General features: G+C 38.9%; 2 protein-coding genes across 8 annotated transcripts in view; both read right to left on the bottom strand.

Moving 5' to 3' along the window:
• Window positions 1-858: 858 nt before the first annotated feature.
• On the bottom strand, window positions 859-10,503 carry apool (apolipoprotein O-like). 3 transcript variants are annotated; one of them, XM_086085258.1, is made up of 12 exons: window positions 10,426-10,503; window positions 9,610-9,704; window positions 7,622-7,720; window positions 7,409-7,534; window positions 7,074-7,128; window positions 6,179-6,277; window positions 5,512-5,603; window positions 5,319-5,423; window positions 3,348-3,567; window positions 2,955-3,215; window positions 1,740-1,838; window positions 859-1,402 (listed from the first exon to the last, which is right to left on the bottom strand). In XM_086085258.1, the coding sequence occupies exons 2-12, from the start codon at window positions 9,619-9,621 to the stop codon at window positions 1,317-1,319; spliced, it is 1,254 nt and encodes a 417-aa protein (XP_085941384.1). In that variant the 5' UTR covers window positions 9,622-9,704; window positions 10,426-10,503; the 3' UTR covers window positions 859-1,316. The 3 variants fall into 3 exon arrangements, with proteins under 3 accessions (XP_085941384.1, XP_085941385.1, XP_085941386.1); XM_086085259.1 differs by having other exon boundaries at window positions 859-1,399; XM_086085260.1 differs by lacking the exon at window positions 10,426-10,503 and adding an exon at window positions 9,289-9,476 and having other exon boundaries at window positions 9,610-9,669.
• LOC147168238 (connector enhancer of kinase suppressor of ras 2) overlaps window positions 10,181-13,814 on the bottom strand; it is a 73,541-nt gene continuing 69,907 nt past the window's right edge. For all 5 annotated transcript variants that reach the window (XM_086085245.1, XM_086085246.1, XM_086085244.1 and 2 more), the window contains one exon: window positions 10,181-12,888. In XM_086085245.1, the coding sequence (XP_085941371.1) occupies window positions 12,679-12,888 (210 nt within the window). In that variant the 3' untranslated portion in view covers window positions 10,181-12,678. The remainder of the gene's footprint in view (window positions 12,889-13,814) is intronic.

Genomic DNA, 13,814 nt, shown 5'->3' with positions numbered 1-13,814 from the left:
AGTATAACATTGTCCGGGGTGCTTTATATTAATCTTGATTTATAATACAGCACAATGATCTCCAACTCAACCAGTTCAGCACCATCCGCACACTGATTCAATAAATTTAAACTTTAATCTATTAAAATGCTGCAACCATGTCTTTTCATGTTTGAATACATTCATCACAACCAAGAAATTCCAGGCATGCAACTGTTGATAAGGGATGAATAACTGTGTTATCATTTGATACTCATCCCTACTTACTAAGAAACCAGATGGACTTTCAATTACCTTGTTGCCCTACCACCAGTCCTCATACCACAAATGATTTAACAAAATGTGTGGTCCCAAGATCTAGAACTCCTTAGACACCCACCTACAAAATGTTTGGTGTAGTTTGATGAGGTTTCTTCTGTCCAGGCAATGCAATTAATTACACAAAGTGAAATTAAGACAAAGTTATTCATATTTGTTGTATGTTATTGCCATTTCTTGTCTTATGCTAGTGTTTTATGTATGATAATTGTTTCCCCTTTACAGTAGATGAGCTTTTGTGTTTTTATTTTTAAGGGGAGGATTTCACATAAGCCCTCGGGCTTATTTTCTACTCCTGAACAATAATTTTGTCTTTGTCTTGTTACCTTGTATTTATGTTTTATTATTGTGTGGACAAGCGGTTAAGAAAATGGATGGATATGCAAATGCATAAAAATATACAAGATCTGTCAAACTGGCTTTGCTTGGGTACCCACAGCCTACCTCAGCATTGTTGAGTTTTATACAATTTAAAATGAACAACCGACAATGGTTACACTTCGTGAACATGATGCATGGTTAAGTAATTGTTGTTTAAAAGATAACACAATTGAACCTGAATCCATGAAAAATATAGCTTTATTTGACTTCTTTAATCAATATGCAAAATCATTTTTGGGTGATAACAAAATTGCACAAGTTTACATCAATTTTTCCCCCCTGATTTTTATAGACGGCATATAGTGGTTCCAAATGTTCAACGCGGTGACCCACCGCATCGTGCATTCAGGAGAGCGGGGACTGCAACATATCAGCAAACAGTTGCTAAACATCACAACACAGAATGTGAGAGTTACAGTCGGCCATCTGTAGCACACATGCACACACATCTGTTATTCCACAAAAAATATCTAAACCCAATGTTTTTTGTTTTTTTTACTCAAAGTAAAATGTTGTGGCAGGAATTACACTGTTTTCAGACGAAAAACCCCAAAATGCACCTTTTATGCTTTGTGACAAGTTGACAACAGGACAACAGTGTGTGTCATTCTGGATGAGATGTGTGATAGCCACTTTTATCAGTGAGTGCTGTACAAGTCTTCATCCTCAGGACTGGACTGGCCAAAGTCCAAGAGTGCCGGATCTGGTTTAAAACCAGCGCCTTCTGGTGGCCAGCAGGAGAAATGCAACGACAGACAAAGAATAATACATTCTGGATTTAGAAACATTTTCTTGCCGTAACCAATACTCTTGCAGTGGTAAATCTAGTGTTGACACTCATTTTTAACTACGATAGTTTGAGAAAAAAGATTAAGTCTAATAACAAGCACAAAGCAGATTTAACTCAGACATGTTTTGCTAGAAGGCTTCAAGTGTCAGTCACATGACTTGCCTTATGAGTGAGCATGTCATCTTGTCTGCTTTAGTTGTACAAAGTTGTGATTGCTGCAAGCCCTCTCACTCAAATCAAGTTCTACCACGTCTACCTAATGATACAGTACCTTTGCCATTTGCAGCAGGCTGTTCAGCAGGTGTGCTTGCCTGTAAGCCTTCCTCTACCAATCCAGCAGGCGTCGTTTCTGTGGACTCCTTATCCGGTACTAGTTGCGACAATACGCACAAAAAACAAGGTCAACAACTCCATTGTCACTTGTATTGTGTCTGATGTATAAAGCATGGTTGAACTACTACAAAAGTTGGTCAATTTATTTAAATAAAGCTTTCTAAAGTAACATCCTACCGAATTGCAAATCACCAGTCACAGACTTGTATTCATGCATAGTTTTTTTGCAGAACAAACGATTTGCTGAAGAATGCGCCGACTTGCACCTATCCACTTATTTTTGTGGGAGGTTTTCACGAAAAACGCTTATTGGCAATTTACCCCTGTCTTTCCAATAATTTGGGGGGGGGGGGGGGGACAACACGTCAATTATACTTGGATTTTCATCAACATAAAAGTTGATAATGTGTTTTGTTTGTAGAAGCGTGCTATCAGACATATTCCTGAAAAGATAGATTGTCAAATGAGCGACGTGGGTGGGTGCGGGGTGTAGTGGACCAATGAACGTCCCCTTGAATGGCCAAGTATGACAAAAGAATAATACTTTTAATAATAATGTGAGTTAACTGCAGTAAAGGAAATAGGATCTATTAAAATTTTACTAAGAATGTAAAAAAAAAATTTTTTAAAGACACAAAGAAAAGCCTGAGAGACCCTGAAGTCTCCTCTGAGACATCCCCAAATGAGCAATCAACTTCCACAAGCAAAGCATGAATGCTTCGCTAGCCAGACTTCACAATTGAATGGCCGCAGCTGTTATTCTTGATCGAGTTGCCCGATGTAAGAAGAATTAATGGTTTGATGAAAGCTGTCAAAGAGTCTCTCCCCTTACAGTTTACTCATTAAAGTTTTTCATCCCTCTAACGTATCTGTATGAATACACAATGTGATTTACAATGTAAATGTCAAGTATTTTTTTGCGATACATTCCACATTATACGTCATGGGAATTTTTTCCCCCTGTGATTATTTTGGGGAAAGTCCAACCCCCTTAACTATGAAATAGTTGAAACAGTGACAGGGACTTACTTTGCTTTACCCCTATTTGTACTGGATGTCATTTACAATATTATGCAGACATCCAGCATTAATTGGCTGTTTTTAGATCAACTGTGATGAGGATATATACTGACATGAAGAATATTAGTTCTACCTGCTGGTTCATCTGAGGTCTTTAGCAGGTCCTCTGAGGAAGCGAGAACCTCAGCTGGAGCCGATTCAACTTGAGCAGACTCTTTGGTCGCTGCTTCTGAACTTAGCGTGGGCTTATCAGGCAGGGTCTCAACCGGGGTGCCATCAGAAGCCGGAGAGATGACCTCTGATGAAGTGACGGCATCTACAGATATAGCAAGAGCGCCCTCTGGTGTTTCTTTGGAGGCTTGAGGCGCCTCACTTTGAACAGAGTCGAGTGATTCTTTACCAGCCAGGGTGGACAGATCACAACATTAAAACACAAGCGTGAATAAGAGTAGACGCCTCATGTGACTGATGTGACATCGAGAAATAGAGACAGAGAAATAGGAAGACAGATCAATATCTTTTGTACCTGAGTCTATCTCTGCAGGCGCCTGCTCGGCTGAAATCTCGGCGAGTGTGACTGACGCCTCTTCTGCTGCGATAGCAATGATGAGTTTATCAGCGGCTGGAACACACTCCACTGATCCCGCCTCAGTGTCTGAGATGGCAACACACTGCGCTGAGCCCGGCTCTGAAGCGTGACGAGGCTCATCAACGACTGCAGCCTCTGGAGGTGGCACAGGAGTTGCCTGTGAGCAGCACGTGAAAGGAATGCAATCAAAAGGAGAATATCATCTGTTGCACTAACCACTCTCCCCTATTCAAAACGCCAGAAATAACGACATCAAACTTACAAAATGAAACATTTTTTACAATATCAACGGGCCAATATTAGATTGACGCCACGTTATGACAAATTAACCATGAGAGAAAATATTGCCGGAACAAAAATATAGAATATTTAGGACAGAAAAAATGTGTACCATGTTAAGTTGCAATAAATAAATACATGTTAATATTCTGCTGTTTTAATTATTCTTAGTAAGTCACAGTGTACCATCACTGATGAGCAGAGGTGGGTAGTGACGAGTTACATTCACTTGAGTAACTTTTTTGGGGGAAAAAATTTACTTCTAAGAGTAGTTTTACCCCACTATACTTTTTACTTTTACTCAAGTAGATGTGTGAGCGGCGGAGGCCTGCAATGGTTTGTTGTTTTTTCGTTAGGGTTCATTAAAGGGTCTGAACATTTGAACAAGATTTTTTTTTGCGACCATTAAAACTGTTTGTGAATGTCTTTGCAACCATTTGCAAACTTCAAAGAACCTACTGAAAACATTCTGTGCTATGTTCGCAAACACTCACAAGACTTCACCGCTCAGTAAGATACCAGCTTAACTGTTCTCGGCTCGATCCCCTCAACAAAGAGAAGAAGAGCTCATTACCGGTGACAGCTAGTATTAGCAGTGATTGGAACCTTGACTTTTTCAAACCATAGTAAACTGTCAAATAGGTAATCAGCCCATGCCCTAATGTCAACGCCAATATTTTAGCTGTATTACAGAATCATTCACACTAAGCTTATTACACTACTGGTTACCCATAGGGATTGGGGGAAAAAACTAGTGCTGCCAAGTGATTAAAATACTTTAAATTATTTAATTGCACAATTTTCCATAATCAATATAAATTAATCACATTTTTCTACTTCTGCTTCTACAAAGCTTGCAACAGATACTGCATTTACTTGAGACAAATTAATGTAAAATCATCAACTAGAAAGTGTATTTTGAATCCAATGCTGTTGTAATAGCTTGCTTTGATCCTTGAACAGAATTCTTCTCCTGTAAAATACAGCTATTGATTAAAATGATCAAAATGGACTCAGCTTTACAGGGTTTCTCCTTTCAGTATCCTCCTTTGGGAGGTATAATGCATACTGTACATATAAAGTGAGGAGTTGTCCCTAAAGCGTGACTGTCATTAACTACAGAAATTAACCAATGAAACGATTGCTAATATTCTCCTTCGACAGAAGAAATGAATTCAAAATCCCATTACTTGTGTACTTTGAAGATCTACGGCATAGTTCACCAATTCCGGTCCTCGAAGTCCTGGCCTACCAACACACCTGATACTAAAGATCAGGATCATTATCACGCATGCTGATGAGCTGATTATATGAATCAGGTGTGCTAGTGGGTGGAATCATCTAAAACCTGCAGGACTCCTGACCTCGAGGACCGGAATTGGTGAACCCTGATCTACGGTATCGTTAGCCTTTACAAAATGCAAATGCAAAAGAAGAAACTAAATATTTAGAGAGAAACAATGAAATAGCTAGTGCTGCTTAAATAAGATAAGAGGTGTTTCACATTTGCTCACAAACACACGTTATAATAATAAACTCCCTGGTACTCTCTGTCAACACTGCAAATTTGCATCCATTCATAATCATGACCATAATGCATCTGTTTGAATGCTTAAGGGCATAGATAACCTGTGGCTGTGGAGCAGCATCAGGCTCTGGGGGCTTAGAGGTGAGCAGTGAAGAAACAGCAGCGCGGCTCCACTGGCCTGCAGCATACATCTTCTTACCTGTTACCTTGGTAACAAGAGAAAATAAGTGTTTTGCCGCATGAATACTGTGTTATAGATGGCTGGTTGCAAGGTTAGCCTGACAAAGTCCTCACCTTAAGGACAGCAACTGCCTGCGCTGGGTAGCACACTGATGCCCCGGCACTCATAAGACCTAGTGGGATTGAGATCCTCTTCAAACGAGAACCTAAAACACCATTTCACAATCAAGAGGGAAAGTAAGAATTTCAACATTTTAATCGTTAAAGTAGATCTTGTGTTTCAGTTAGCTGTGTCAAGTAACCACTGGCAAAGTTTGTACAAGCAAGCACCATATCGACAGTGGCAGATTTGTTGGAAAGCCAGCAAATTCCTTCCTTCACATTTTCTATTACACATAATACAAGATATGCAAATATGCACACAGAAAAATGTAATGTGTCTAAAAATCCATGCTATTCTGCAATGTGTACACACCAATGAAAGTCTATAAAAGCTCAATTTTAAATTAAACTACAATTGAAACTAACAAAAAACATTTTCAAAGGGGGAGGAATTTTAATGTGTTACTAAATGCTTTCCATTCTTGGGAGAGTGTGTCTGATGATTCCCTAAATGCACAGGTGTTCAAATAACAATAAAATAGTGGAAAACAATTGAATAAAACAGTCGCACAAAAAATTGACAATGAATGCAAATGAATTCCCGAATATGATCTTGTGAATGTGCATATCAGCCGACCCTACAGGCTGTGTGTGCATGCGTGACTGGGGATGGTGTTACCTTTGCGTGCCAAGAACATGCCAAGTAGGCCAGCCATGGTGATGGTGCCAAACCTGGGTAGGAAACCCGGGGGAGGATCTTTCAAGTAATAATACACATCTAAGAAAAAGACGCACAGTAAATAAAATGTCCCTCTCTTTTCAACAGATAATTCTCATGACACTAAAACTTTTGATTGATACTGTGGCTGCATGTTACTGGTAATTAATTAACTTTGTGCAAGATATTGCTTTTACCCATATTGGTTGGTTGGTTTGATTATTGTTTCGTTAGCAGGATTAAGCAAAAAATATACAACCGACTTGGATAAAACTTTGCGGAAAGGTGGCTGACATCATATGCCAAGCAATAGCTCAATACATTTGGGTGCAAATTTGAATAAATCAGGTGATACAGCATTTTCTCTTTCTGATATTTGAACCCTGACGTATAATGCAAATATAGCTGAGCACAGCCTTGTGTCTTAATGTCCATCTGTCTCCGACGCCAATTGGAAAATAGGTCACCAACATAAATGGAGGATAAAAAATGGAGGATAAACAATGGACACTATGCGCACACTACTTAGCATACGGTTGCGTGATAACTTCCGGTCGCCAGACTAATGCATAGTGATAACAATAAGAGCATAAAACTCTTCAAAGTATACGCGCTGCCTCCTGGAAGGGACCGCAAATTACGTTTTACCTTTCTAATTGCTCCAGTTAAGCAAATAACTGCAAAGCGATTTAATGAGCCATTTGCAGTTTCTGAGTACATGCATGTCCGTGTGCACACGGACATGTATACAGCTCTCTTACTGTTCTACACCAGTGCAACAACAATGCCCTGTACATCTAAACACATTCATGAAAATACAGATTGTGAAAGTTGCCGGTACCTACAGTGAACTCACCCTCTCCAGCATGGTATAGATTTACACTTCCTCTTTTCACAGACACACAAGCTCCCTGTGGGTACAATGGGACACAGCCATCAAGAAAAGCAACTTCACTGAACTAAGTGACATGCACGCATGGACAATGGAACTCTAGGTGGTTCTCCACCACCTTATACAGCACTATAGCAGACTGTCAAATATTATGACAGTGTGTTATGTCACTGCAACAACAAACACTATTTCTTGTGGGACTTTTGAACTCTTCTGCCAGCAAAGCTGTTTGCAGAATGTGGGATTGTGCCAAAACATAATGGTCACTAACTTCACAAAGTCTAAATAGATCCGAGTACCTTCACTGTATGGACAAAGGGTAGCAGGCCTTCTCTCGCTGTAGCTAGGCCATTCTCAATCTGCCCCGGCTGATCATGAACACTCTGGACCTGAGCAGACTTTGTCATTGGGGTGTAGATGTTCAGCTAGGGACAAAGGTATAACATTATTATGGTGAAACTGTCACATACAAAACACAGTGGACTGGCCTCCTTCAAGACAAATAGGGGTACCTTCTCTCGCGTAATGAGGCCTTCGGTGGGCATTTCACTAATGGTGTACACTCTAATAGAGGCAATGCCCAGCACTGCCGGGATGGCCACCATAGCCACCTAGGAAAATAGACAACACAGTGTTGAGTCTGACTTTCTAAAATAAAACATTACAAATCGAAATATTTTCTAAACTGTTTAATATAGAGTGAGGAAGTAAATATAAACATTCATTTCCTCACGTGCCAAAAACACTATTAGTATGCATGCAACATTAAAATATTTAAGTTGGCTTTCGATGAATGTTTTTTCTTTTACATTGCACCATCAAGTAGCAGATTTTACAGGTGTCTTATAACTCCAACGATAAACCAGTGGTCCCGAATTTTTTCTTTTGGATTATTAAAAGCTGTTGTTGCTATGTTTTTGTGGCAGAATGCTGGATGGGTGCTTTACAAGACATGTTTACAATAGCTACCAACTACTTAATTGTGGCATTTAAGAAAAAACTATGAATGTTAAGTTTATGTCAAAACTGATTTAGAATCAGTGTACATTATTGTTGTCTGAACATTTTGCACAGGAATTATTTTTGAACAAATGAAACCTTTAAATAAATCTTTGTTGGGTTTATTAGATTAAAATTGATTAAAATCGTAATCGTCCCTGAATGTTTTATTTTTTGGCCATATCGCCCAGCCCTAGAATGTATCACCGATTTTTGTGGATTCCCCCCAAAAAATCCTCAACAGTGATCATAACTACCAAGGGCTGCAGTTTTCCCTCTGCTTTGTAAAAATGCTTCATTTCGGCAAAAAGTGAGGCACTCAGGAGGCAGGAAGCAAAGCGGCATCAATGCGTCCCTCCTAATTAATTGGGGAAAAGAGACGTGACTGTGTGTGAAGCATATTACTGCGAAGTACGTATGAAGTGTTGGTAGTCACTGGTTAATGTGTGCAATTCACAACACTGATTCTCGCATCTACTAACTGCCATCTTCATCAACGCACCAGCTGCTAATCACACTACATCAGTTCAATCTTAACAAAAGGTGAAATAGGTCATTTAGACCACTTTGTCCTGCTCTTGAAATCAGTTATAATAATCTGATATTTTAATATCTTAAGCTAACCTATGAATTTTTACCACCAAATGTTTTGAATTTTAACATCATTGTCAACTGAAAAGTGTGAAATTGAGAAAATGTTTCTATTTCCTCCTGAATTATATGAAGTGCTTAAATTTTTTTATTGAGGATAATCTAACATGTGAATCATGTACATGTCTTTAATGTAGGCTAACTGAGAGAACATGTTTGCTGCCAGATGAGTTTAAATCTAAAACGTTCAAAAATAATAGGGGAAAAAACAATAAGATACATAATTGTTTGTGTGGAATTTGTTTAAACAGGCTGCATTTGTCTTTTGTTGTAGAAGACGATCAGAGCACATTTTATAACATATGTATGTATGCAGAAATACAGTTGCATTTCCAGAAGATTCGCATACTTTTCTGTCAATTTGGCTATTTTGGCTCTACTCTAATATAATATGCGTGGTTTTCCTATGACTAATAACACTTATCAGTGTAAGTTCAAGTTAACGCACTTTGCACAGGAGGTATGACATACAGAACCTTGACTGCATTTTCTACTTTTCGCCACATTACATTATTGCAAATTCTACTACCTGCAACCGAATGAAGGTACAAATAAGTCCTTTTGAAAAAGCGTGGCCAGTGCAGTTCTTGAAGATTAAACCACTGGTGGATAGGTAGACGAGGGCTAACTGCTGTCAACTGCATGTAATATTGAATCGTTAGCCTTGTTTTCATTCTGCCAGGCATTCCCAGATGTTTCGTCATACGGGATGAATGCCTGAGTATAAGATATAGCTGATTACAAACGACACCAAAATGTCAGGCATGAACACATCGTTTATATATTAAAAATAAATAAACATTTTACTACATAGAAAGTTTGCCGAATTGAATATAGCTATACTATTCACCTTGGCCGCCATGACACCGCTCCTCTTTCTTCTTCTTCTGGGACTCCTCCACTCTGCAGCTTCGAAATCTCCAAATCAGGATTCGCTACTGCCATCTATCCGTAAAAAAATTGTACTGCAGTTTATTGTAATCATGAGATCATTATCCATGCGTTCTAATCTAAATATTCAGTGGGTTAAAAAGAAAGTATTTGGCCAAAATGCAATAGGAAGTCTATGGGAAACTGGCCAAATGCTTTTTTTTGTCCCACTGTAGTATTCTGACACCATTGTTTGTTTGTTTTTACTTATGCATCGAGTTGCTTTATATTGCCTTGTGTCTCTGTGAATGATGATTATTACGGTCAAATGTATTGCAAATACATATATTATGTATCCAATGTATTGCAAATATAATGCTGAATAATATTTAAACGGTGAGAGGGAGGAGACTCATGCATTTGCAAAATAGAAGTGGGTGATCTAAAAAAAATTGTATAGAAAAAAAATTATGCACTATTGAAGAATTGAATGTGTAACGTTATTCATTACTCCCAGAAAATTGAGGCATATAGGCAAAAGCGAGCTCATATAGTGCAGAGGATTCAGTTTATTGGAGTCAAAATTTAACAACTTACAATCTGTATTTTTTTTTGTAATATATATTCATATATATGAAACCAAAAAAGGCTACTTTAGGAAGAATAAATGTACTCTCTTTTTTTAATATCATCTTTAGTCCATTTATTGTACAGAATTACAGTAAGCTAGTATCATCCTTGAAAAAGAGCAATATGTTCCTTTTTTATGTCGCAGTGCAACTTACATCTTACACACCTGTGCAATGTACCATGAGGTGTACACCCCTGAAAGGACACACAGTGAATCTCCCTTTTCGGCCTGGTTCTGCAGATCTACACACACAAAGACGAGGGCGTGATAACAAAGTCTGTGGCCACAAATCAGAACTTGCCCCCTGTATACAGTCAAGTTCCTGTTTTACTGAGCAGAAGGTGGGAAAGAGAAAAAGAAAAGACAACCAACCAAACGATGAGTACCATATAGAACTCTGCAGACCAGACTGCATTCCCAATCGTCTGCAGCTATGTGTATGTAGGAAGTCCATCAGTATAGTCAGTTTGACGTTGCCAAAGAGAGGGTTGAGAGGCACAGGGAAAGTGCTTGCATCATTTAGTTTCTTTGTGGTACTCTCAAATGAACAGTTCAAAAAACAGAGCTCTGGGTTGTGTTTCATATTTGTCAAGCGTGTAACATGATGATACAAACCAAAGCTATACTAAAAGAATAACAGTAGAAGGTGAAGCATACCTAAATATACTACAGTGCTTGATGCGGTAGGTGCTACACATCTGAGTCGTTCACTCCAGGGGGCACTGTTGAGTCTTTAGCAAGGTGTAGGCCAGACATGACGGATATCATCTCATTAAGTCAAGAACAAGCTTTTGTTTGTAAAGTGACAGTATGTTTGTGACTCAGGCTCACTCTGTGGTACATAAACAAAATTTGTGTTACAGTAGATTGTTGACGGAGGCAATGCATCCAATGTTGATTTTAGTCTGTCCACTACCAATCTTCCAGTTGTTTTACAGCGCATGTCTTAACACAGATACATAGAAGGAAGAACCCCTCAAATCTCTAAACATAAAAGTCTCTCAAAAATCACTCTTCAATGGTATACCTGTGTGTATCATGCACTACAAGTCGCTCAATCCTGCAATCATGTGGAGTTTAAAAGAATTGAGAAAAATGATCCAGAATATTTTACCCTGTCCAATTAAATCTCTCCCAGGCCTTTTCTCATGCAACGCATAACCAGGAGAATATCTATGTGTCAGCCAATAAAAAAATGTCCCTCAGATCAATGGCGGGGTTTGCTCTGAGTTAAACTGCATCTCAGCAACAGTGTAAAGAGGGGTACAATGCAAAACCTTGGCATAGAATACATCATACTTTACATTATATTTATGACACAAAACGTAAATATAGTTATATATTTGTCTATGTTTAAATATATTAGTCGACTGTACATAAATCTTCAGAAAATGAGATGCTTTTACCTGATATTTTGAACAGCAATGGTAGAGGCCAATAAGACAGACCAATGAGATGAAAATACGTAGAAAGTGCATTCTTTGCAGTGACGGACTCTTGCTATCACAGTTTAACAAAAAAAATAATACAAATAAAAATGAAAAAAATGCACACATTCAAATACATATTCTCAGTGTTCCTCTCTAAAAGCAAATCACAGTGGTAGTGGAACGGAACATTTACAGTAGTATACACATATACACAATCTTAGAAAGAGAACAGACCAAAAATAAAAAGATGACGACGGAGAAAAAAGACTGGAGTGGTGTTAAGAAAACAAAGTTTAAACTGTAGCTTTGCACACAAACAGAGGAGTCTAACTTTTTCACAGTTTGAAGTTGTGTGTATAGAAAAATGGTTCTTGTGGACTGCAGTGGTTGTTTTTCATTGGTAAAGAGAGATTAACCAACACTAATGGCAAACCTTTCACAGTCTTTAAACAGAGTCTCTGAGCTTACTTTCCCCACAATTCACTTCTCAGATCAACATAGAATAAGACTTACCAGCATGATATGCAAGGAGAAAATAAAAGAGAAACAGTGAAGGGGGCGGATTGGTGGCTCTGGGTGCAAGTTCATTAGTACAAAAGTACAGTGTTGTGGTGAAATAATTCCTCTGTATTGCTGCTACATAGATGCCCCTCCACCCGAAAATCAACCAGAAGTAGAGCAAAAATAAAATAGAGTATACAAAGGACATGTACAGTAACATGTCCAAACATATCCATTATCCCCATTTCGTTCTTGACAGGCATGTGGACTTTATGCTGAGTTCCACAGACAAAAGAAGATTAATGGTTTCTGTTCAGGCATGCAACAGGCACCCTGTGGGGTCCTCAGTTATCAAAAGTATACTCATACACATGTCTCAGACTGTTCCCTCTATATTTACACGTAACAAAGTGTCTTATTGTATGTGTGTGTATGCTGAATGTGAGATTGCAATTGATCGATAGAGAGTCCAGTCCTGTCCTCAATCTCACACATGGGTCTCGATAAAGGAATGTGTGTGGGTCATGATGGGAGCACTCAGCGGGGAGAGATCGTCCTGGCCGTTGGTGCCAGGGCTGAGTTGACAGATGTCGGAATAGAGCTCGCTGTGCCACTGTTTCCATTCTCTGAAGGTCTGGGAGCACAGGCCTGGGTCCTCCAAGAGGGCGCAGATTATCGCCAGCTCAGACTCTTTGGCCTGGGGGAGACAGGAGACCACAATGAGGGGCCAACTATGGGCCATGAAAGAACAAATGAAAGTATTGGATGGTTCTGGATAAAGGCGTGTAGATTGAATGGTCTTTCACTTGTATAGCACTTTTGCACCTAGTAAGGAACTTCAAGCGCTTCACACTGACTTCACATTCTATATACATATCTTTCTTATGGGAACTTCAATATGGTCACAAGGACGCGGGATCAAACCCACAACCTCAGGTTTGGGAGACAACTACTCTACCACTGAGCTATGCTGCCATGATTTTATTTTTGTGCAACCACTAAAGAATACCAGACAATGGTGGTAAAAAGTATGATGACCATACAATAGCAAATTGACCTGAATATGATCATTTATCTGAAGCACTTGCCAGTGCGATATGGCTCAAGCAACAAAAAGTTGACATCAATAATAAAAGAGAAAAAAATCATAAGCAATAATCCTCCATGTGCAGGCTGTATCATTAGTTTTAATATACAGTGACAGTGCTTATCTTCCTTTTAGAGTGAATGAATGTTAAGGATGTAGCAATAAAGATTTACTGTATTAGGATGAATTCCTTTCCTGTATGTCCGATAGGGAAAATCTGACGTCAACCTGTACTGTGTGCCAGAATAGACAACTCGGGAGGTGCCACTTGATGAGGGTAATTTGGTGGTCATCTAAATTAGGATTGTTTGGCCTTGCACTCTGATGATGGCCATTGTAGTTTGTTCGTGAGTAGGATTATGCAAAAATGACTTGATCAGCCAAGTAAGAACCCATTTCATTTTGGTGCAGATCCAGCCAAACCCTCCCCACATCTGTTTAACATTAAAAAGATGATTACATTTTTGGTGCTGTTCCAAATGAAAATTCCTTCTCCTTAGTGACAATCTATATTCTACTATGATTAAATTTTTTTC

This window comes from Leptonotus elevatus, chromosome 9 (genome assembly GCF_054856555.1).
Source record: "Leptonotus elevatus isolate MCC_2025b chromosome 9, RoL_Lele_1.0, whole genome shotgun sequence".
Taxonomy (NCBI): Eukaryota; Metazoa; Chordata; class Actinopteri; order Syngnathiformes; family Syngnathidae; genus Leptonotus; species Leptonotus elevatus.
This window is presented reverse-complemented; position numbering and strand designations above follow the sequence as displayed.